Consider the following 25,891-nt stretch of genomic DNA (forward strand, 5'->3'; position numbering starts at 1 on the left):
TAGTCTCAGTGTTCATAGAACTATAAAAAGGTTGGAAGGGACCTTAAACATGGACATGGTCTTGCACTAGACTAGGTTGCTCCGGGCCGTATCCAATTTGGCCTTGAACGTTTCCAGGAATGTCTGGAATTTCCAGGAATATCTACAACTTCTCTGGGCAACCCGTTCTAGTGTCCCACCACTCTTATAATGAAGGATTTCTTTTTTGTATAACCTAGACCAACCCTCTTTCAGTTTGAAGCCTTATCTTATCATCTTTCTTTAGCCCACTTTAGGTACTGGAAGGTGCTATAAGGTCTCCCTGAAGCTTTCTCTTCTCCAGGCTGAACAATCACAATTCTCTCAGCCTGTCTCCACAGAAGAGGTGCTCCAGCCTCCTGATCTTTTTCTTGGCCTTCTGTGGACCCCCTTCAGCGTGTCTTTTGTTGGAGTCCCAGAGCTGGATGTAGAACTCCAGATGGGGTCTCTTAGAGGGCCAGAATCACCTCCATTTATCTGCTAGTCACATTATTTGTGATGCAAACCGGGATGTGGTTGTCTTTCTAGGTTGTGAGCCAGCTCACCCTAAGCTTCCTGTCAACCAACAGCCCCAACTCTTTCTCACCAGGGCTGGTCTTTATTGATTCTCCACCCAGCCTGTATTTGTGCTTGGAATTGCCTCAGATGTTTTCCTCTCTGTAAAAGTGATTTTTGCAATCTCTATATTTTGCAAGAAGAATGATCAGTTTTGTGTTTTCAATGGCCTGTTTAACATTTTTGGAAAGCTAATGTCATTCCTTTTGGCTCCTCTTTGAAAGGGAAAGTGTAATCTTTCTTGTTCCGTTGCTTGGGAACAGTTGCTCTTTCTACTATAAGGATCTTCTAGATCTGAGTGACCAATAACCACTATGACAGAAAATACTTCAAATTTGGGGATATAATAGTCTCCATTTTATACTTTTTGGATGGTTTTACTTCTTATAAGTACATTTTAGGGAGAAAGGTTACATAGTACCCACCCCTGTCAAGTGTGAGAGTTATTTTTACTGCTGTTACCTGAATGAATATTTTGATTTTTATTTCAGTCTCAGCCTCAGTTCTCATTCCTTCTTCGGCTGTGGAATTCTCTCCATGTTCCCATATTTCATCTTACCTATCTTTCCTGTCATTTTGAAGTCTTACCCCAGCCAACTCTCTCCTGCTCTTTGCAGTTTTGGAGATCACTGTTAGTAATGCTATGGACAGTGTAGTGAAACACCACTTGCTCTTTTTATTATTGCTGCTTTATGTTGGCATGATGTGGGAGCTCTACCTGCAAGGAAATTTTTGGCTGTCCCTAAATCAAGGGCAAGGCAGGCTGAATGATTGCAGAATTAGGTTACTAGAACGTGAAAATTAAGTAGCTGATGATTTGTAAACTTTAAATCCCCGAAGGTGGATGTCTTGAACAGACTTGGATGTATCTGAAAGAATAAAGTGTACATCCATGAAAGAAGTGTGGTCACATTTTATTTTCAAGAACTTACTTGAGGCTTGCAGCCAAATCTTTCTACATGTTAAATAGATAGTGGCCTGTGGTGGGTATCTCTTTCATGGAATTACTCAGCCTCTATAATCAACTTTCATCACTTACAATACAAGGAAGGTTGTGAGTTATACTGGTAGCATCTAACAACTTTGTTAAGAATGGTGCTCCTTGTCAGGAATTTGAATCTGAATCTTTTACTAGATAAAAATAAATTTTTCTGCAGTTTATTAATTTTTGCAAATATTTGGTCACTGAAAAAAGGAATTTTGTTTCTGAAAGTAATAGCTCAAAGTGGATATAGTAGTGGACTTTGAATTAAAATTCAATAATTTTGAAAGCTGTTTTCCAAGTGAAAACTATTCCCTTGATGTAGAAAGATTAACATATTCATTAGTGGACCATTGCTGAAAACAACATTTTCAAGAGAAACACCAATCCATTTCTCTGTACAAGAGGATAAATATAGACACATATAAATAGGCTGGGGAATTGAGATAGGTAATTTGTAGCAATGCCATATCCAAATGCACATCTGTGTTAATACTACTAGGAGCGTGACCTTGGGCATTACCATCAATTGAGAGAAAAGATGGAAGACTAAGGATATCTATTTTCAGTTCAAATGTTTCTATCTAAAAAGCCAACCAGAATGGCTTGAAGAAAACAAAATATATTTAACAGCCTTATCCCTACAATTTGTGTCTATTTGACTTAGCTGTGACAGAGTTGAACATTAGATGCCTGTTTTAATTAATTGCTTTTAAAGGAGACTAGTAAATCAGTATTATTGTGACACAACTTGGGGGCAGTTGACTCTTGAAACTATTTTGACCTTTCATTAGAAATAATTCAGGGGAAAAAACCCAAACCCAAACCTTTCCTAACCACTTTTTTTAAGATTTTAGATACTAGTCAAAGTCAGTGGACAGCAAAAATAGCTGATGAAAAAAGGGTGGAAATACATGATTTACTGAATAGGTAGTGTCCTACTTGGTGCTTAAGACATGATCACAGGGTAGTGACTTTAAATTGTTGGAGGGTTTAGATTAGATGTAAAGAAGAAATTCTTTACCTTGAGGCTGACCAGAAAAGTGGTGGATGCCCCATCCCTGGAAGTGTTCAAAGCCAGGTTGGATGGGACTCTGAGCAACCTGGTCTAGGAATGTGTCCCTGCTCATGCCAAGGGAGTTGGATGAAATGATCTTTAATGTTCTTTCTAATGCAATGCTTCAGATCACTAGCCAACATTCATTGAAATTACTTGAAAATACTACTTCAGGTAAAATCACTGCTAAATAAAGCTGTGACAATAGAGTTATTACCACAATAACTTATTAAATTAATGATAAAAATATATTAGTATTGTATTATATATTGTAATGTATTAGTATTGTATTATATATTAATATTGTTGTTTTTTGGGATCATGGAGTGGGAAAATTAAATGTATATTATATGTAATATATATTTCAATGTGTACTTAGTAGCAAGCATTTTGATTTTCATTAATATCTAGGTATTGTTTCTGCATATGAAGGTTTACAACTGCAGGTTATGTGGAACAGTAAGATGGGCCATAAGAATTAAACTGAAGTCTGTTCTAGTCTGTTATTTTCTCTTTCACAGCAAGAAATTAATACCTGATGAAGAATCTGTCTCTTGAGCAAGCATTCCTAATGCATTCTCAATCTCCTACAATATGTAAATAAGAAATTGTCTTAGCCAAAGGCAGTATCTTTCTATTTCCTTAGTAAAAAGTAACCATTATTGAATTTCCTTTTCATGAACTTGTGCAGCTTCTTTCTAAAATAGTGTAAAATTTTAGCACCCAGATCTGGCAGTGTAGGTTAGACACATACTGTGTGAAGAATCTTTCTGCTTTTTGTTTGTTTCTTTGTTTTGAATATGCTGCTAGTTTTCTTCGATAGCAACTACCTTCTTAATGAAGTCTAGTCAACCCCTTTATGAAGTCTAGTCAACCTCTTTTCCAGGTCTCATTTTTTCAGTTGCATCTGTCAAGCATCACACAATATTTTTACTGGCTTGACCAGCCACAGCCTGCATAGTTATCTCTTTTGCAGAAGCTGTTGCAGGAGATGTTAGCTGAAGACAAGCTTTTGGCTTATTTTTAGTGGTGCCTGTGAAGGGCAATCAGAAATGAACAAGATCTTAATAAATTACTGAGGTAACCTGGAAAAAAAGAGGTAGTTAGAGAAAAGTGCAAGATACTGAAGCTAGAATACAGACAAAAGATTGCGGAGCAGTGATGTCAGCTGCTGCTGTAGAAAAGATCCTGAAGATTATTGTCCATGTGCCACACAAGTCATGGCTGTGTAAGCACATCTCCCCAGATGTGGGATAAAAACGAAACATATTTTGCTTGACATCAATGAAGATCTGTTCTCATTGCTTTTCAGAAGGGAGAACAGGGCCATGTTCCTCTTACATTTTAAGAGGAAATTTTTGAAAACATGTAAGGCACAATTCATTAAGAGTAAGATATATTTTATTTTACCCTGTCTTCCACTGACATAAGCATTTTTTTTTTTTTTTTTTCATTTAACTGGATAAATCTAATTCTTTGGAGATGGTATTGTAATTTACAGGACCTTAGTAAAGGAGAAATAGCAGTTTAACAAGAAAGGTGCATGGTCATAGTTTTCAATAAAAATAACTGTTAGATGACTTAGTATATATTCCTCTTCTATGGCTTGGCTGATTTCTACTGCCTTGCTGTGTCAGACAGCTTCCTGTCTCCTATGGAGATAGCTATTGCTGATGAAGTATGGGAATATGGAAGTGTGAAAACTACTTCTTGTAAGTGTGACTGTGAATATGACTGAGTTTTGGCAGACACTAAAAAAACCATTATAAATAACAAATGTATTTGTTTTAAAATATAAATGAGTGTAAACAGGTTTGGGTTTTGTGTAATCGTTAACCATGCAGCAATAATTAATATGCAGCTATGCCTGAGTAGCAACATACCCTTCCAAAAAGGGTGATCCATCTTTTGGATGTATGTACCAAAGGAAGCATGGTTAATTCACACTGACTTGAGGTTTTTCCAGCAATTGCTTGAAGTGATTGAAGCAGAGAAGTGAGATTAGGGTTGCTGGTTGCAAAGCTGTTTCCTTGAAAGCAAGCGGAAGCATTTAGTCCAGAATCAGTGAATATGATATGTATTATTATGAAAAAACTGCATCATTTCCATAAAAAAAGCTGAAAGATTTAATGGATGTTACTGTATAAAACTTGTGAATTATATGGAGCTATCTTACTTTGTACACATACTGGAAGAGAGAAATCCTTCTTGTAATTCTAGAATGTTATGGAGATTTTTAAGAAGATGAGCAATTTAAAATGGTCTAAGATTTAATTTAGATGTGTATAAAATAATATGCTTATGAAATTATTATTTAATGCAAATACAAGTGACAAAATTACTTGTTTAAAGGATTTGCAAAGTAATAATGAAGGAGAGATTGGATGCCTTCTAAGGTGGTCCTTTATAATGAAATACATTTTTCTTCTGATTTTTACATATAGGCTGACAGCAGGCACGCAGGGATGCACAGACACACTCTTTCTCTGTGAGAACACAGAACCACCGAATCAGAGAAGAGTTTGGAAGGGACCTTTATAGGTTGCATAGTCCAAATTCCCTGCTATGAGCTGGGACATTCTCAATTAGATCAGTTTGCTAAGAGCCCTGTAAGTTTGCTAAGAGACCTGACCTTGAATGTTTTCAGGGATGGGGAATTCACTGCCTCTCTGGACAACCAAAGTCCAGTGTTTCACTACCCTTACTGTCAAAAACTTTTTCCTTATGTCTCATCTATATTTAAAACCATTTCTCCTTCTAAAATGTTTTCCCCCATCTTTTTTATAAGCCTCCTTTAAATACTGAAAGGCCATAGTGAGATGTCCCCAAAAAGTCTACTTTTCTCCAGGCTGAACAACTCTCTCAGCATGTCTTTATAGCAGAAGTGCTTTTGGAGTGCGGGACTACCTCAGCAGGTCTATGTGCTTCATGGATAGTAACAGGGAAAACGATTACTAGTTCACATGTTATTTCACTGCCACCCATGGCACATATAATTTTATTAGGAATATTAGTCTTTTGAAGTATCAGGTCCTCTAAGTTTTCATTAATTGTAGTATATTGAAACAAAAGTTAAACTAATAGCCATATTGCCTGGATGTAGGATGACTGACAGAGTGAGAGGACACAGTCTTAAGCTGTGCCAAGGGAAATAGAGGTTGGATATTTGGAAAAAGTTTTTTACAGAAAGGGTGATAAAGTATTGGAATGATCTGCCTGGGGAAGTGGTGGAGTCACCATCCCTGGATATGTTTTAAAAAAGACTGGATGTGGCACTCAATGCCATGGTTTAGTTGAGGTGTTACAGCATGGCTTGGACTGGATGATTTTGGAGGTCTCTTCCAACCTAGTGATTCTGTGATTCTGTAATATATTGCAATGCAAGCATAATTAACAGAACTGTCTTAATGGGCTTTAAATCTGTGTTTAAACCACACAGATTTCCTATGAATGCTGATGAAATTTCCTTGTTCTTAGGGATCTAAGGGATAAGTAATTACTTATAGTCTGTGTCCAGCAGATAGTGAACAAGTACCTACCAACACTTTCTGCTCACCAGGGATACCTGTAGGTGTTTTATTAGAGGACATAATATTTGGTTCCTATAGGTGCTTCATAAGGGTAATCTTTTTATAGCTTGTAATGAAGGTATTTAGAGCCACTTTCTCTTTTGTTTGGGCTGCTCTGCTCCCTTTAATTTTTCCTCTTTTTATATTTTTTCTTTGTTGTTGTTGTTGTTGTTTTTTTTTCTTTTTTTTTTAACCTAATGTCAAAGCTCTGTAGTTAGTAGGTAAAGATAACTGTTGCAGTGTGCATTTTGGGTTTTCTAAAATGTCTGTAGTTTTTGTTAATAAGTTTCTGTAAGTGTTCATCCACCCCCACCCCTTTCCCTTAATGGCTGTCATCAAGTCACATAATAGGGTGAGCCATCCCTATTGTATGTCTCTGATAGCTTGGCCTAGCCCATTGTAGACCCATTGTATGTTACCTGTAGACACTCCCAGGTATTTGATGGCTCTAGCGGCCAGGTGGCTCTGCCAGACCTCGGGTATCATTCACACCCCCTTTTCCCCTACATGTCGAAGTCCAGCCTCCCTGTACCTAAACCCCTCCCCTTCATTTCCATCTGTAACGCCCATGTTGATAAGGGCAAGCCAGAACTTTTGCAAACCACTCTTTGACCACCTGGGCCTTCGCCCTGAATAAACCCTCCTAAGCAACACCAAGTGTGAGTCCGCTCCTTCTTCCAAGCAAGGTCACATCTCTGTCTGAAATCTGGACCCAAAAGATTAACTCATTTGCATGGTGTCTGAAGAGCAGAGATAGCCGGACAGCCAAGCTCAGAAGGACCATAGATAACAACTTCTGTCTCTTCTTGTGCTACTTTAGATGAATTTATCTGTAAAATTTATTTAGGGCCTTGGATTTTCAGTCTAGTTGCATTAGTAAGTTGCACAGCAGATGATCTAATGAAAGTTTTCCTTAAAAGTGAAAAATATCCATTAGAAGCAGAAAAATGTCATCATTTTTCAAGCGACAAATTTTGAAGTAAAGTGAACTAAGAACGTCAAAGCTCTTCAAAAAGGAGCAAATGCACTTTTTATTTTGCAAAGCAGAGTTAAAGTATTTTTGTGGCCAATGTTAAGAAGATACTCAGATTAAAAAGAATTTAGGAGGGATCCCCTGAATGTTCACACTTGAAAGTGGAGAATGAAGGTTTTTTCTGAAAAGATTTCTGATGAGTTATACTTGTGGTCTTTTCCCCAGTCTGCAGATGTTATTCTATGTCTAAATGGTAAAGGTTCATGCTCTGCAGAACTGGTGTCTTGGTTTAAGGCAGTGTAAAGAGGTGGACACTCTAAAATGAGTTACCTCCTCTTAGTTTCAACCACTCCCTTTCCACCCATAAGGAACAAATGCCAGTAGATAGATATAAGTGGAAAAATAGTTTACTAACAAGCATAACAGCAACAAGCAAAAACCACCAAAACCAGTAAATAATCAATAGATACAAAATAGTTAAATCTCATGAAGCTGTGGGAAACAAAGAGAGACCCAAAGTGGTGGAAAAAGCATTTAGAAGATGGTGCCTATCAGAGAGCCTGCATGGCTTCAAAGACACAGGGAAAATGGCGTCAGCTCTCTACCCCATGATGGTGCTTTCAGTTGACCAGAGCATCTGGGAGCCAAAGGGAAAGAAAAGTGGTGGACAGAAAGAACCTTCCTGGGAAAGCAGGAGCTTTTGGAGCCGCTCTAGTGGCAGATAAGTTCCTGTGGGTGTGGCATTAGCTCCAGCACTTGCTGTCTCCTGCTGCTTGCTGAGCCCTGCTGGTGTTGGTGCTGATGTCCACCTCACTGTGCAGTTGTTGGGGGCATTAACAGAACTGGTCTGTCAGATGTGGGATGACAGTCCCTGGGACAGGTGTAGGGAAATCACTACAAAACAGTTTTTACTGCAAAATGCTGTTTTTCTGAGTGGCTACTGTTGCACGCCCAGAAAAAGAAAATCCAACAAACCAAAACCAACCGTGGGAAGCAACTTCCTCAGAAGAGGAGCAAAGGCTGCCAGCAGAGAGCTCCCTGCTTCCTGGTTCCAACTTTTAAGGGGCCTTGACAATGCCATCCCTGTATTTCCATTTTCTGGCTGCAGGGTCTTAAAGCGAGAGTAACAAATTTTGGGCACAGTGACATGTGGAATACAGTAATGTTTTTTGTTCCTCTGACAACTGCAAAATCTGATTTGGGGATCAGATTTGCAGGAAGTCCTCCATGGCTCTTTTTTTAGGAGATTCTACTTGTTTCTTCCAGAATGGCTGTTCCATTTTAATATAGCTTTCTGTGCTGCTTAGGTTATTTATTTTTTACTCTTATGTAGTCATGGAGATGTATGCCCATCCTTTTTTACTGTTTTTATCTTGCATCCCCAATTATCATATATAAAATCAACATACTGGACCCAGTTTCTTAGTATCTCACTATGACAGTGATCAAGCTGTGTTTATAAAGATAGATAACACTAGTAACAATAGATGACATTGAGGGTGGCAAAATCAGTCAAAGAAAGTACTGAAGAAACATGTTTTCCTTGTGCTATTTGTAAGCAAGATTCTAAGGTGAATCAGATTGAAGATGATGCAGTACCAAAATGTAACCCTGTGGTTGTGCTAAGATAGTCTTCAAAATCCCAGGTAATGTTATGGATCTCCATATGGTTTTGTCATGTGTTTTTTACATATAACTGCTTGCCTTTCAGAACTGAATGCCAAATAGGAGCAAATTTTCCATGACTGTAGTGATACTTTACTGAAAGTGGTAGAGTTTTGAGCCTTTGGATTACCTGATTTAATAGTCAGCATCTAGTTTTAGAAAGGGAAATGTTAACTGGAACATTATTAGGTCCTATCCTAAGGCTGTGAACCTCAATTCTCTTCTTTAAAACTCTGCCGTACTGTTAAGTAGTTAAAAGTATTTTCCATAAAAGGGATGTTCTGTTCTCCATGATTTTGATTGGTAAGGCAAAATTTTTGTGTTTGAGTAGCAAAGAAGATCCAATTATCACAAGAAAGCTTTTTTTTTTATGGTTAGGAAAGATTTTTTTCATCGGAAGTGTAGCATTCAGTTAAATTTCTGGCACACATTTGTAGTCTTCATCATTGAAATTTTTAAGGTAAGATCAGACTGGAGTATAACATAAAGTCCTTTGGGGTTTCACTTCGTTTGTGTATTTGTTTGGTTTGCTTCTTTGTCCTGCAAGGACATCTTAAATGTAGGAGTTCAAAAGACACGTTCTCATATACTGATACTGTCACAGAAAATCCTGACTCTATTTTGAACATTTGTTCTTTGTAGGGACCAGAAAAACAGGCAGGAATAAAAAGTGTTCAAAACACTTTTTCATCAGTTCCTCTCAAGGGACTAGAGAAAAAAAAAAAAAAAAAAGAGAAATAAAAGGAAAGAATAGATTCAGAAATGGAGGAGACAGAAGAGAAAGAGTGAAGGGTTGGAAAGAGGGAAAGAGTGTATTTATTCGAAAGCTCAGTTTTAAGTAGAGGTAGGAAAAACCATGGTTTTTGGCATGTTATCTGGGGACTGCTGAACACCTTGAAGACTGCCCTAAAAGAGATGGCGTTGTACTGAAGATAAAAGCAGTGAAGGTATACTGCAGGAAAAAGAAAAAGAAATAAAATAATTCGAGCTAGATCAATAGTTTATGGGTTAGTTTCTCAGTAACTTCTATTAAACTAATTATGTGCCATAGTACTTCATTTTACCTGTGTAAAATGTATGGCAGTTTCCAGCCTTTCTATGGCAGTACTTTCTATGATTAAAAGTGTTGGAGATTTTTTGTTGTTGTTGTTGTTTTTTGTTTTCTGGTTAAATTTTGTTTGTTTGTTTTTTAAATTACATTTCAAATTGATTCTATTACTTTGTAGGTAATACTCAAATGCCTTTTTTCTTTAAGTTGTGTGAGTTGTTTCTTTTTTTGTTACTGTATCCTTTTCTTCCCCTGTAAGGAAGTGCTATGCTTATAAGTGACAGTTTGTAACCTAGTAATTAATTGCATTAGCAGTTTTCTTATCCTCAAGATCAGATGAATAGAACTGATTTGTAAACTATCATTAAATCTCGCTTTTTTCTACTCTATTTTTATTTTTAGGAATGTTGTCTCTGTAATTTGAGAGGCGGTGCATTAAAGCAAACTACTGACAAAAAGTAAGTAATATATTTTTCAGGACTGCATGTGCTTATTTTAAACTTTATTTCCAGTCCATTCCCATGTGCAAAAGCATTTGTAACCCTAATTACTTGACAGTGTCCCTTTAAGCTGAATCATTGCAGAATTAAAATTACTTCTATTGAAATGTGGCACTGGTATTTTGTTAAACAGTTAGATAGTAAAACATAATTTTTTTTAGTATTTGCATACACTTGCTTGTTCCAAATTTTAATCTGCTGGCCTTTGTACAAAGAAAGTAAACAAGTGCTCATTTATCATTGTTTGCATGGGCAAGTCTTATCAAACAACAAAGTGTATTTTCTTCTTTGCTTCTGAAAATTACAGTACAATACTTTGGAACTTCTAAACCCAGTATTTTCAATTATTTAATTTTAATCATATTGAAATAATTTACGATTCTGAAGTTTGTTTTTTTTTCAAATGCACACACTATCAAAATCACACTATCACACACTGTCAAAAATAGTTCTGTTGCTGCATCATGCTATTACTATATCTGGGTGACAGAACACTATAGCAAGTAACCCTAACAGCTGAAGTGGAAAATGTTGCAGCTTAATGTTTTTCATGCCCAATAGGAGAATAGTCTTTATGTATTTTGAATAATTTCATAATTAATTAGCTTATATTAGTAGCTTAACAATATCATGTAGACCTCTTTCTTTCATGCTTTGGAATGCAGTGGTAAGACATGATCTAGGTCCAACATTCTTTTTCACTTACCAGGAAAGAATTTATTTATCAGTGGTTTGCAATTGATTTCATGACTCTTGTAAATCATCCAGTTAGGAGAAGGTTTTTTTGTTTAACTCAGGCCATATCTTGCCTTCAGAAAACATTATTATTATAGCTGTTTTATTGGAGATTTTTGCCATTACATGAAAATTCTCAGTTGATTTTTTTTGTTCTGTTTTAAATTCCCTTAAATTTGCTACTTGGTTTACTTGCTAAATAAAAAGAGAATGACAAAAATATTACCTCAGTAGAATTTATCATGCCCTTTTGATATTTGCTGTTGATAGCTTCCGTGTTGCATCTTTAAAAATATGTATATCTTTTTTTGTGTATCAATTTAAATTTTTGAAATGTCTCATAAGAAAATTAAGAGGAAAATCCACAGAAGTTTGCATAAAATCACCGTTCTTGTATAATTATATATAAGATTTTTGGGTTTACATTCTATCACTCGGTAGGTTAGCTCTACAGATTTATAAAATGGGATTTCTGTAAAAACAGTTTTTTTCATGTTTCCATAACACCTTATAACTGTTACATGTTTTGGAGTTTTTAATGTTTTTCAGCAATAGCTATCATTTCAAATTCTTGAGTTTTCAGAAAATGTTACAATTATATCTTTTTTCTCCACAGCTGTAAAATCTAACATGTGCATTCCTTTTGCTCCTTCTTTACTCTGTACATATTAATTAGAGATAGAGCATGCTATACTTTCAAAAGCTAATGGATCAGACTGGTATATGTGCATGAAATAAGTAGTTTGCTGTATAGGAAGGCTGAGATTCCTTCTATTCAGCAGAGCACAGCAATTGTTTTGAGTCTGTTAGGTTGAGAGATGTCAAAGGATAGATGTTTAGTTGAAGAATGATTGAAGAGGCATTTCATTTATAGCATTTCTGTCTCATAAAGCTTAGATGATAAGACATTGTGGTTTAGCAGGTGAGCAGGTCACAATGGAATGAAAATGGCTGTTATAAAAATGTTTCTGAAAGTCTCAAAACAAGACTCTTTTCTGTAAGCTAAAATATGAACAAACTGTCACCATAATAAAAGGATGGATCTTTGAACTTTATCTGTTTTTATTTGGGCCGAACTGTTTAACTTACTAATTGATATGACATCTTTTTGTACAGCTCTTATTTCACACTTCGACCAATACAACTTTAAAGTCACATGACAGGAGCTTGTTTGGTCGCTGTGTGTCATGTTATATTTTCACAGATGTTTTTGTCAAAAATGAGTTATTGAAATATTGCTGCTCTAGTGCAGGAAAGAGAAATTATTTCTGTTTTCTCCATCACCCTCCATCTCCTTCAGCTTCAGCCCACGTTCCTGTTAATCTGCTAAAATGCTCATGTAATGTGTGTTTCTTCAAAATGTACAAGAAGTGGAGTGAGGCAAGCATTCAGAGTTTAGAGAAATAGAGCAAATGGGGTAATGAAAACAGACATACAGTAAATGACAAGGAATATGAGTCAAAAATGGAAATGTTTTCCTTTATTCAGATTTACGTATTGTCTACTCCAAAATGATTTTAGAAGTAGCCTCAGAAAGCTGTTCTTTGTTAATAGAAGTGCCATTAGCTTAACTCTTGCTTCATGAAATATAATTTCAACATTATTTTTAGACTTCTAGGTATTTCTTTTAGCTTTTCTTATTTTGAGTTTCATGTATCATGAGGATTTGGAGTGCTTTCTGATGCATATAGGAAGCGTGTAGTATCATCTGACAAACCTGATGCTACATTGGAGTCTTAAATGTAACACTGGTCTTAGGCATTTGCAGGCGCTTTTGCCACTGAAGGAGATCCAGTTCATCTTGGGCATTCCACTGTTGGTTTGATCACTTTGCTGCTTGGATGCTGTTGTGTCTATAGACAGAAGGCCTTGATAGCATTTGCATTTCATTTTGCCTTTTGATAGATACATGATTGATTTTAATCATGTTTGTTGTATAAAAATGGATTCTCAGGTCTGAGTAATGTTACTAGTGAGTAATAAATGCTGTAGATGATAAATTACACTTGAACCAAATAGTGTGATGTTTATGTATGTACCTGAATAGCACATCTACAAAAACTTCATATTTAAATAAAAAGTAAAACATGCTTAAAAATTGGTGCAATAAAACCTCAGTCTGAAATTTAATTGACACAAAGTGGTAGTGCTGCAAGGTTTGTTAAAATGTGCTAATGAAGCTTAAGAAAGCCTAATAAGGAAGTAACTACAGATGAGTAGCTTTAGGAAAACCAAACCAAAAGCAAAAGCCAAATACACAGCAAGCAACAACTTAAAACCTTTTATTTCTATGAGGTTTTTTTGGTGGTATTTTTGACTTGCCACTTTTCACAGGTGGGCACATGTAATATGTGCAATTGCCATCCCAGAAGTCAGATTTGGTAATGTCACAGAGCGTACTCCGATAGACACTAGCAGAATACCTTTGCAAAGATTAAAATTGGTGAGTAGTATATTAATATATGCTCCATATATGCATTACTATTAAGGTGTTCCAATATTTGAAATGTATTAAAAATCTGAATTGTGATGATTATTGCCAGGTAAAAAGCAGTAAGTTATTTTTAAGGTAAGAAATAAATAACCAGGGTTTTACCAATATGGGCCTTTTGAAACATAATGGCATTTCATTAACAGTGTTAACAGTCTTTGGTATTCTATTAAATGCAATTCAAACTTGTTCTTCCCCAAGAGAATAACAAACTTGACCACTATCAACGGTGAATATTACATTTTTGGAACTGTAATGGTGATTAAACTCAAAAAGACAGTAAATACTACACAGTACATATTTGTGAGGTCTTTTTATTATTGATTTTTACCTCAGCTATTTATAAAGGTGAAAGGTTGCATGATCTGTCTGTTACATGATATCTCTGCCATTAGGGTATTGGAAAATATGCATACAATAAATTACACATTAAACAGTATCATTGACAAACACTGATGTACTTAAAAAGAGGATGTGCACAAGTGCAAAATGCTTTTTTTTTTTTTTTTTGCTACGTTATACGATAATTACTTCATCTGTCAGTATGTGCATGGCTGTGATGTTATCAGGTAGAAAGAAAGTGGTCAGTGGCCCATTTAAAGTCTTAGAGGAAGTGTAAGTTTTCTGGGTCACATCACACTGTTTCCTGTGTGGTTCTTGGTCTACCTTACCTTGTACTCACTTATTTTGAAGTATTAATATTTTCACTCTCTATATACTTTAATTTCATTTTATTCCATTCATTATTTTTTGTCTTTTGTAGCTGTATATCTAAATGTGTAAATGCAACTTGGAGTGATTAAAAATTGATAGCCTGTTGTTCAAGTGGGAATCTGATTTGAATTTTTGTTCAGAATTGAAAAAAAAAACCTTTGGTTTTCACATGGCCTTTTAAAAATAAAATACATATGTAAAGAGTGTTTATAACATGAAAATGTAAGGTGACTTGAAAATTGTTAATTCAAGGGTTGAAAACACAAAAATAATGGAAACATTGTTGCAAGTGACCTCCGAGATCATCAAGTCCAGCCTTTGACTGAATAACACAAAACCCACTGAGCACACCTTATCTCAGTCTGCCATATCTACTCATTTTCTGGACACTTCTGGGGATGGTGACATTATCCATCTTCCCTGGGGAGGCTGTTCCAAAGCTTAACCATCCTTTCAGTGAAGAAATTTCTCCTGCTATCAAACCTAACCTCCTCTGGGACAGTTTGAGGCCATTATGTCTTGTCCTATTGCTTCTTACTTGGCTGAAGAGGCTACCACACCCTCATTTCAGGCAATTGTAGGGAATGATAAGGTTCTTCCTGAGCCTTCTTTTCTCCAGGCTAAACAATCCCAGCTCCCTCAGCCACACCTCACAAGACTTGTATTCCAGGCCGTTCCTCAGATTTCCTGGCACTTCTCATGACATGCTTGAGCACCTCAATATCCTTCCTGGACCACAGGTTTTGAGGTGCGGCCTCACCGGTGCTGAGGATAGGGAGAAAATCCCTGCCCTGGTCCTTCTGGTCACACTATTGCTGGTACAGGCCAGGTGCTATTGGCCTTCTTGGCCACCTGGTCAGGGCATGGGCAGGACTTAGCACTTTCCATGGTTGGACCTCACACCACTGGATTTGACCCATTGATCTAGCCTGTCCAGACCCCTCTGCAGACCCTTCCTGCCCTCCAGCAGATCAACACTCCCACTCAGCTTGGTGTCATCTGCAAACTGGTCAGGCACTTGATCCCCTTGGCCAGGTCATAAAGATACTAAAGAGAAGTGGCCCTGATTCTTGAGGAACACCTCTTGCAACTGGTCACCAACTGGATTTAAATTCATTCATTTTCATTCATTCGTTTGTTCGTTCACTCATTCATTCATTCATTCATTCATTCATTCATTCATTCATCAGATGTTGAAATGTATTCTGTGGACTGTCTATAACTCAAACACTGTAAGACTAACAGCAGCCTTTTGTAAAAGGCTTGAATTAATTTTAAATTATTGATTATGAAGGTGTGGAGCCAATATTTCTGAAATTAAATGATTTACTAACCTAGGTTATTTTGGCTGAATATGAAGCAATTATGTTAATCAATTATGAACAGTTGATGAATTCTTAAATTTTATTCTATTTTTTCCTTCAGTGGGTAGAATACTGCTTTTAGTCCTTAGTGGTTTTTCAGTTTTTGATGCCTCCTTCAATATAAAATGACATTAAACCACTTGTATAAAGCTGTATGTAAGCATATGGTGTCCTGCAAATACATTGATGTTTAGAAATAGAGTACTTGCCTTCCTTAACACTGTTTTTTAAAGAAGATGAGTTTTTATATTTGTGTGGAATGAGCATTGTGAAGAAGGAACTCGGCTGAATACAGTAAAAATGAGAGGCAGGGTACTTTATAAGAGTCATTAATGTAGTAGTTCTGCAGGTAGAAGACAGCCTTTCTGTGAGGGAAGGAAGTACCAGAATCTTGGTTGGCTCATTAAACCATATTATTCCAAGATTTAATTTCTGACATTAAATTTATAATTAAATAGCTAGATTTGTATTAATTTAAGGGAAGTAAGCAGTTTGACCATTTCAAAAGGCTCTGTAATGATGTTATGCCAACGGATCAATAAAATGTTGCTTCTTGGGTAACAGAGCAGAAAAAAATCTGTCCTAAAAACATGAGCAGTTTGTCTGCTTTTAAATTTTGACTTTTGTTGCCAGTAAATTACTGCCTCTGATGATTTTACTCTGTTTAGTTTCAGAGTGAATACCCTAGCTAAACCAAGTTTCCTGAATGACATGATGTTAGAATGTATTTTAAAAATAAAATGAATATGTGTGTGTATACATATACGTATAGTTAGACATAGACATAGTCATAGTCATAGACATAGTAGAATTGCGTGGATACTTTTATTTTCTCAAAAACACTATATCAGATACCTCTTGTAACAGATACCTCTTGTAACATATTTCTCTTGTTTCCTGAAACATGGGTTTCCTACTTCTCTAAAGAGTTTGCTGCCAATAGCCTTCTGTCTATGTTCTAGCCTTGTGTATATTTGCCACATTACTCTCTATTCAAACATGATCTTTAAAATAATTCTTCACTTCCTGACTGTTGATGCTACAAAATAACAAGCTCTCATACCCACTGGCACTGAATATTTTTCCTCAGAGTAATCCCAGGGATTACATGCAAATGTATTCTTTCTCTAGGAATTTCTCCCTCATCTTTCTCCACTCAACCCCACTTCATCCTTACCTTTCATTCCTTTCCATTACCATTTGCTCTATACCTGACAGTAGACAGTTATACCATCTGCCTTGCTGTTAATTTCTGTAAAAGCATAGTGAGTTTTTCACACCTGGGAATATGTGAGCAATTGATGCAGATCAGTTTTGCCCTTTGAAATTTTAGCGACTCAGTGCTGCTCTTCAGCAGCCAATTCCACCTTCACAACTAGCCTGTTTCATAAATTAAAGACACTTTTGTTCATCTCTTTCCATCATTCAAGCCAGAGAGTTAGCAGAGGAAAGCAAGCTTTGTGTATAATTTCTTGATACTGAGCCTTCATAAGCAGTAATTTAAAAATAAAAAGGAATTTTGAGCCTATTTTTATAATCCATTTTGTGATAAAGCATGAAGTATGTAATAAATAAATGTGAGCTTCTCTACTGTGCCACTTTTCCTTTACAAAGTTTAGGATGTGTTTTGTCAATTTTTTTTTTAAATGAGCAAAATACAGTGGAAAAAACTATAAAGGAATAGATTAAGTACTACCATTCAGCCATACCAAAATTATATATTACACTGTAGGAGGAAATGGTTCTAGTTGTTTGAAACATTTTCTATCCCTGTCCTCCCTCTTCCTCCCCCTGAAATAGTAAGAAGTCCAAATAAGCAGAATAACTATTTTTAGAGATCTGTAGTGGAGTACCTGCAATTCTTTAATGTAACATCTACAAAGAAGTAGAAAAGCAAGTAAAAAGCCAATGTTTAATTTTTTTACAAATTAAAAAAATATCTGTGGAAACATGAACATATTGGTAGGCTTTTTTTTATTGTTTAGCTAGTAGATGTAGTGATTGTTGTTGAATGGTTTCAATTCACTAGAAATTTTGGGTTGAAATCAGTGTATTTCCTGTCAGTCTTGCCACTATTAGATATTCAAGATATACTAATTTCTTCCAGAGTAAAACTCAGCATTTGTATCTTACTAGCAGTAGTTTTATTGTACTGCTTCATATTTGCAAATTACTGGGTTGTTATAGCATGCCAACATGTTTTCATATTACTATGGCTTTTCCAGTATTTATGTGTCATGTACTATCACTGCTGAAAACTTAAATGACAGAGAAATTTTCATTAAAAATTAAATATTTTGAATTTTTTCCTGAATGCAAATAGACAAAATAAACAGAAGATTTGGCTGCTTTGTTTTTCACAGGGAGATAAAAGCATGTGATACACTTTGGTGAAATAATTTCTATTTTAGGGGTATAAACCCATTATATTGTTGTACTTTTCATGTGAGAGCAAGAGGCCTCCTAGGCAACCTCAGTGTTGAGAGCATGCCACGAAGATGCTGAAACCTGTAGTTTTTCCACATTATGTCTGTGATTATATATTTTGTCTTTTTAATTTTTTTTAAAATTATTTTTCCAAGGAGTGGAAAAATGAGATTATCCTTTTGTCCTTTTGTCAGAGAATCAGGCTTTCTTTTTTCATTTTATCAGACACTTAATCAAATAGCTATGTGGAATGACAATTTGTAATTACCAAGCTAGGAAAGAAATAACTTGAATATGGACATTTAAGTACAGATTCTAAAATGAAATGGCTGAAGGGATATACCTTACCATATCACACATTATAAACCAATATTTAGCATAAAACTACATTATGCTAGCTGTTTCGTGGACACGTAGTTCAACTGGTTTCTGTTCCAGTGGTCTCCAAGTTTAAGAGCAGACATGAGCCAGTGTGAAAATAGGAAATACACAAATGCTAACTCAAGTACTTATAATTACAGTGAAAATGTTAGGAGCAGATAAAAGAGAGGCAAAGTTGATGAGAAGTGATGGGATGCAGGGGCACCATTTGAAATTTGTGTAAATGTAATTACAGAGTTTTAGCTAATGACAAGTTGGATGAAGTATGTAATTTGTAGAATTCATGCTGTAAAAGAATGTGGTATCAGCTTCCATTCCAATGCTGTTAAATAGCATCCAACAGTTTACCCAAAGCAGACAAAGCTTAGGTTTCCAGCTGAGTTTAGTTTTATTAAATTTATTTTTGCCTTGGTCCATTGGTCTTGAAGTCTCCAAGAGAAGCTTGGTGTATGTTTATGTCTCTAAAATTCCATTTTCCTTGACTATTTATACATGTGGGGCTTTGGGTTGTAGGAAACAAACTGGACTTCTTTGTATGTTAAAGTCAATGATAAAACTCAGTTTTACTTTGGGAAGGGAAAAGCTTTTCCCCAAGTACCTAGATAGTCTCTGTTTTCAAAAGAGTGTTAATTGCTCAGCTTTAATTGTAAATATGAATTATAGCTGCATAAATCAGTCTCTGGAGATGAAAAATTCAGACTGACCTCTCGAATATCAGATCAGCCTTTGAAAGAAAGTGCTCTCTTGTCTGTTTTTCTATTTTAATAAAACATAGGACTTAAAACTGGAATTAAATTAAAGCCTGTGCTAGTATATGGCCAAGGAATCCAAGCCAATAGGAATATTGAGTCTACCATTCAGCCTTGCCAGGTATGTGACTTAAAATGAATGTAGACCTTGTAAATGAGAGTGTTTAAACGTTTCATCAATTACAAGAGAAATGCTTATATAGAATCATTAGCATCCGTTCCTAGACCTATGTATTTTGAGATGTCAGCTCTAAAATCATGATTTCATTAGAATATATATCAACTTCATAGTGAAATACCTTATCTCCTTTTGATTTTTTTTTTTAATGTTTTAAAATGCTTGGGTATTGGATTGACTTTGTCCTTATAGGCAGTCACTTCAGTGCTTTACTAAAACATGCACGTGTGATGCCTTTGTTTCTCTATCTCTAGAGTTTCCTATTATTTTTATACTTGAAATACTATTTCTCTAACAAAATAGAGGTAGAAAATGAGTTTTGGGATAGCTGAAGTTGCCCTGAAGCTTTTGATGACCTCAGATTTGTATTTGACAAGTGAACCGAGTATAACCACAAGTGTACTCTGACTGAAGAACATTATTTTGAAAAGAAATCTACAGTGTGATGATGACTGATCTACAAGCCTTTCAGAATCTGGCTGAAGCCATAAAGGTTTTTTAGAAAGCTGTACACTTTAAAATTTGCACCTGAAGGCAAATAATAGTGAGCTTGAAAGCTGAAGATTATAGTATTGAAAGGTACATCAATTCTGAAAATATAGAGGTTTCTCAGTGGTATGGCACTGAAGAACAGAATCAAAGCAAAAATTTGTATGAGCTTTTAAAAGAATGGGCACATATTCTCCTGCATGTCATTCTGTTTTACTGATTGAAAAGGATTAAAGATATTTGAGGACACTGCTCATCTTCTATGTTCTAATTTGTAATGAAATTCATTTGTTAAAGTACAGTAAGCTAGTAGAACTTTTGCAGCTGTGTTTGTGAAAAGGTAGAGAACCATTTGCAGCGATGTATACCAGTGTAACTATGCATTTCTGGTAATATAAAGAAGTATTGATTCCTTTTCAGTGTTTCCAAAAATATTGCTGGGCCACTGAGTACAATTGCTATGCTATAGATACAGTCATGTATAAAGTGGATCGTTGCACACATTCACAGGCAATGGGACCAAAATAGACAGATTTTAAGATATTTCCAAGTTGTTTTGTAACTGTTAATGAAATAGCTTTTAGTAATACACTTGATTTTAAAAAGTGTTAAACTAAAAATAATGCAAATGTTGCTTACTGCAACATATAATTTATTAAAAAATGTAATGACTCTATGCCATCATATACAAAATAGAATTTACTATATATGATTTAGTCACGGTGTTCATAAGATTTTTAAAAAGGATATTGAAAGATTATAGTTTGCCGGCTATATAGTACTTTCTGTCAGAATAATGTGCAGATCCTATTGTGAACTGTCAAATTTGTATTTGACAATCTTGCAGTGGTGCAGTACTATTAAGTCTTATGAAAGATATGGCAAGTGTTAGAAATGCATTACTATAAATAATGTCTGAAGACATGAACAGAAAAAGACATAAACATGTCTGCTATTATAAATGTAGTAACTGCCAAGGATTAAATGTGTCCAGTGTATGCAGAATTTAGAAGTCCGGAGAAAGAGGACTGGGACCAGGTTTATATCTGTAAGAAAAGAATTTGCAGACACGATAATCCAGGAAAATTTATCTCTGATTATTCCATTTGCAAGTTATGTGCATGGTTTTTGTTTTTATGGTGACTAAATACATATAATATTTTTAAATGTAAATTAAAACTGAAAAATTCTTCCATAATTATGTATCACATCTTTGTTCAGGCCTGGGACAATCCCAAATATCAATACAGGCTGATAGATGAACAGATTGACAGCAGCTCTGCAGAGAATTACATGAGAGAAAAGGGGACAAAGCTGCACACAAGCTGTCAATGTGCACTTACAACCCAAAAAGCTAAAAAGCCAAGTGCATCCTAGGCTGCATGCAATGCAGCATGGCCAGTAGCAGGTCAAGAGAGGGGACTTTGTCCCTCTACTCCACTTTTGCCAGAGTACTCCCAGCTGGAGTCATTCTTCCAGCTCTGGGATTTCCCAGCACAAGAAAAAATAATGGACCTGTTAAATAGGTCCAAGACAAAAATGACCAAAGGGCAGGAGCAACTCTGCTATGAAGACAGAGTGAGAAGGCTGAAGCTTTTCAGCCTGGAGAAGAGAAAGCTCTGGTGAAAACTTACTGAGGTCTTTTAATACTTAAAAGGAAGTACCCTAAGAAAGCCAGGGAAAGATTTTTTTTTACTAGGACCTGCACTGGCAGGACTACCAGCAAGTGTTTGATGAAAGAAGGTGGATTTAGATGGGGATACAAGGAAGACCTTTTTTGTTGCATTGAAAATGGTATAATGCTGGAGCAGGCTGCCCACAGAACTCGTGATGTCTCATCATTGTAAGTGTTCATAGTCAGGTTATATGGAGCTTTGAGCAACCTGATTGAGGGGCAGTGGGGCTGAAACTAGACAGTTTCAACTGTCAACAACTCAAATTATTCAAAGATTCTGGAGGACATGAAACACTGGGGACTTCCAAGGAATAAAATGGTGATGAGGTGGTCACCCACTGATGTGTGAAGAACTGTTGGGATTTTCAAAATGTTTATATCATCAGTAGCACAGCAAAACTCATTCAAGACTGCTTAAAACATATATTTAATAAAAACCCCTTATATTAGACTTATATTTAATTGGTAACAACTGCAGTGGTGCTCCAGTTAAAATCGCCTTACCTCGGATACAAAGATGATGCAAGAAAAAAAATTCTGTTATAAATATACATTTTAAAAAGGGTGCAATATTCCCTTTCTTCCAGTCAGTGAGCTCTTTCCCTGATTGCCATGACTTTTCAGATATGATGGAGAACGGCTTGACAACCAATTCCATTATGAAATTTCACTGGGATGCATATCACTGGGTCCTATGGACTTGTGTATGTTCAGGTCCCATCGGTGGTCTTGAACCTGATCTGCTCTTACACTGGGAATGACTTCAATTCTCCAGTTCCTGTCTTGAGGTTCAGAGACTTCAGAGATGTGGGAAGAGTGATTGCTAATGAACACTGAGGCAAACAGAATTACTGATTACCTCAACGTTTTCTTTAATCTTCTGTTTCTGACCATCATGCCTATAGAAGCCATTTTTACTATTCTTTGTATCCCTTGGCAAATTCAGCTCCAACTATACCTTACCTTTCCTAATTTCCTAAACCTGTTCCTCCATAACCAGACAGCACTTCTCTTTTCTTCCCAGGATACCTGTCCCTGATTCCATGTCAGTATTTTTCCTTCTTGTGCTTCACTTTGTCCAGGAGATCTTTACTGAGCCATGCTGGTCTCCTGCCTTGCTTGCCCAAATTCTCAGTGGTGGAAATTGAGAGATCTTGGCTCTAAAAAAATGTCCTCAAAGATCTATGTCTGTTCTATTCTGATCTATTCTGTTAAGTTCTATTCTGTTCCTTTTTCTCCTGAGTGTAGTTTTCCGGAGGGTCCCATCCTAATTCCTCAAAGAACTAAAAGTTCAGGCTCCTAAAATTCAGAGTACTGCCTTTGACCTTTCTTTGGACCATAACCCTTGAGATCACAAATTCCACCAGAGCACGACCACTTCAGCCCAGGCTGCAGCTGATCTGACCTCTCCAGTTAGTTCATCTGTGTCAGTAAACAACAGGTGCAGTAGCACTTGTCTGTCACTTGGGGTAAGAAATTATCTTTGATGCTCTCCAGGAGCCTTCTGGACTGCTTAGATCTTGCCAAGTTGCTTTTCCAGCAGATGTCAGGGACTGTCCTGATACATCCCTGCAGCTGGATCAGAACCTGCCAGAGTGATGGTTCCTGCAGGTGAAGTAAGAAGATTTTGTCAATAAGGTCCCCTCAATTGAGTGGTGGGTAATAAACACAAACCATGAGATTTCTTTTATTGGCTTGGCCTCTGATTTTCAAGCTGTTGACCTGTCCATTGCTGTTTTTCAAAGACAGGTTTGTGCAATCAAGTAGAATAGAGAGAGCAAATTGCCTGCCCCTCCTTTCTTGCCTGACCCTTCTGAACAGTTTGTAGCTGTCAGTTGGAGTGCTCCAGTCGTGTGATTTGTCCCACCAAGTTTCAGTGTTTGTGATTAGATCGCAGCTTTCCATTTGCACAGTCACTTCTTCTAGCTACATGTGCTGCATGCCATTTCATAGAGTTGATGTATTTTAAGGATAGATTGATGAATAATTGATAAATTAATTACTTGGACATAACTGGAAATAGTTCAAAACTCAGCTCAGTGAGAATTTTTAGCTTTCAGCAGTTAAATTTGGATTTTTTAGTACTTTTAACTAATTTTTTCCTGTTGTTTCCCTCACTTAAAGTTCTCTGCCACAAGGCATTTGTGTGGTGATCCTTGGGAGATTAGTGTGAGACCTGTTCCATGAAGGGAAAAAGATCCAGTTCAGGTTATAAGCTTGAGAACTTGTCTTCATGAACAGATACTGGTTTTCCTTTAGGAAGCTGACTGCTATTTGGAAGGAGCTGCTAAAGAAAGTAGTAAGTTTATTTGCAGAGCAGATTCTGGGGATTTAAAGTAGCTGGAGTTAATGTTCATTTTAAAGAGAAAAAAATATGACTGAGCTGCTGCCTGGGGTTACTTCTTTTTTCCATTAGCTCTCTGTGAGCTGTATATATGTGCAGTTTCCAAGAAAAATGATAAGGTATCAGTTTTAGATAAATCTTTATTGGTGGAAAAATGGCACCATCTTTTAGACTAGTGATTTGTCCTGCCTTTTTTTACTGTGCATCTTTTTAATTTATTTCATGCTGCTGTTTTGTTTGGGATCCCTCTGTTACCAGGAGAAAGCATGGTCTCTTAGACAGCTGCCACAGCTTGCACTAGAGATGATGTCTTAAATGCCTCAAATGACAGACAACACTATTTTGTTTCTGGAGAAGTGGCATATTTTCTCTGTACATGTAGTGATGTGAGATCATTTGCTAGGTATATCCAGCATGTTTAGCCATGTGGTCTTCAGGAATGGCTGTGTGTTGTTTTCATTACCAGCAAGCATTACATCTGTCTTGTCAGCTACGAACTTAAGCAGCTTACTTATTCCTTGCACCTTATCACAGCAGGGCACTTGGCAAGCTGAGAGACTACACTGTCCAAGTCTGACAAATACAAATCTTAAAGCAATGTCAACATCATAAGGACGGCACTGCAGCCTATATCATCCTCCAGTTTGTCCAGTAGCCTATGTTTTACAGAGTGACACTATGACAGAAAATTCTCTTCATGGAGAATCAGTGTCACTGTCTGCTTTTTTCAGCAGAGAAGGAAGGGGCTGTGTCAGAAGGTTCCATAACAAAATCATATGTAGATTGTCATGGAGCTCATAAAATGAGTAATGAATATGTTAACCTTATAGTTCAGAAAATTTAACTTTATGAAACTGGGCAGATACAAGGGCATATGAACACAAGTGAAGGCTGTAGAAAGTATCCTGGATTTGAAAAATTATATATTTATTTGCTTTTTGCACATCAGAGCAATAGTAGGGGATATGCTCTTGAGCAAGTTTACATCAGCTTTACTGTAAATAAAGAAGCCATTGCAAATACAAACTTTTTCTTTAAAAAAGATCTTCTTATTCTGAGCAAGAGATAATATTTAGGAACCTTAGTCTTTAACATGGCGTCTCATGTTTGTCATCCCCTTAATAAGAAAGTAGCCATCTACATTATTTTTCAATGTTAAAACAACATAATATCTATAGAAATGATGTCTGGAGAAAGAGAATGGAACATACAGCAGAAAAATTCATGCTACCTGATCCTGTATGATATTCAGCTAACCATCTGGTCTATAGCTTGTTGGTTTTCTTCTACAGTATTAAAAATAAATTCCTTGATTACAGAGGAATTACAGTCTTGCAGCACTTATATGATTTTGGAGTAATTCCAGATCTCTGACTAAGAAGGCTTGACTTAGATGTCCCTTTGGTTGAGAGCCTTTTGTTTTTTGACTATCATAGAAGAGTATTTCTGTACTTGTGAGAGGTGTTAGCTTTTTGTAACTGTTACCTGCTGGCTGGGTAATTTTGCTGCTGTATCACAGTTTGCAGTCTAGACTTAGCATATTCAGAACTGCCTATAATGCCTGGGCACTTTCCAGTTCATCATACTTTCAAGACACCTCATCTATCTGAAAAATACTGTGGTCACTATGAAAGCTGCCTTCGAGATAACTCTCATGTCTTATTTTCTCTTAGGAATTTTCTGTTTGCAGTAATCGCATCCCGTTCTTTAACTAGTCATGGTAAAAATTATCTCATTATAGCAAGTACAAATTGGATAGCTTTTAAATAGAAATTGAGAATTTGCAGCGCTATCCTGGATGCAATTTGCTAGATTAGTGGAAAATGTAGGAGATTAAGGTTTGCAGAATGTGTCTGCCATTCCTTCCAGAATCATAGAATTTAGAGACCTGAGATAATCAAGTCCAACCTTTGACCAAACACTACCTTGTCAACCAGATGATGGCAACCAGACCACTGAGTGCCACATCCAGTCTTT

The 25,891-nt window shown here is 36.3% G+C and overlaps 1 protein-coding gene across 1 annotated transcript in view; it reads left to right on the top strand.

Annotated features, from left to right (window-relative positions):
- Nucleotides 1-25,891, top strand: part of KDM4C (lysine demethylase 4C) — a 258,197-nt gene that overhangs the window by 161,906 nt on the left and 70,400 nt on the right. Inside the window, 2 exon segments of the mRNA XM_083883663.1 lie at nt 10,270-10,325; nt 13,437-13,545. Of these exon segments, the coding sequence (XP_083739789.1) occupies nt 10,270-10,325; nt 13,437-13,545 (165 nt within the window).

Source organism: Zosterops lateralis (assembly GCF_965231275.1).
Source record: "Zosterops lateralis genome assembly, chromosome: Z".
Taxonomy (NCBI): Eukaryota; Metazoa; Chordata; class Aves; order Passeriformes; family Zosteropidae; genus Zosterops; species Zosterops lateralis.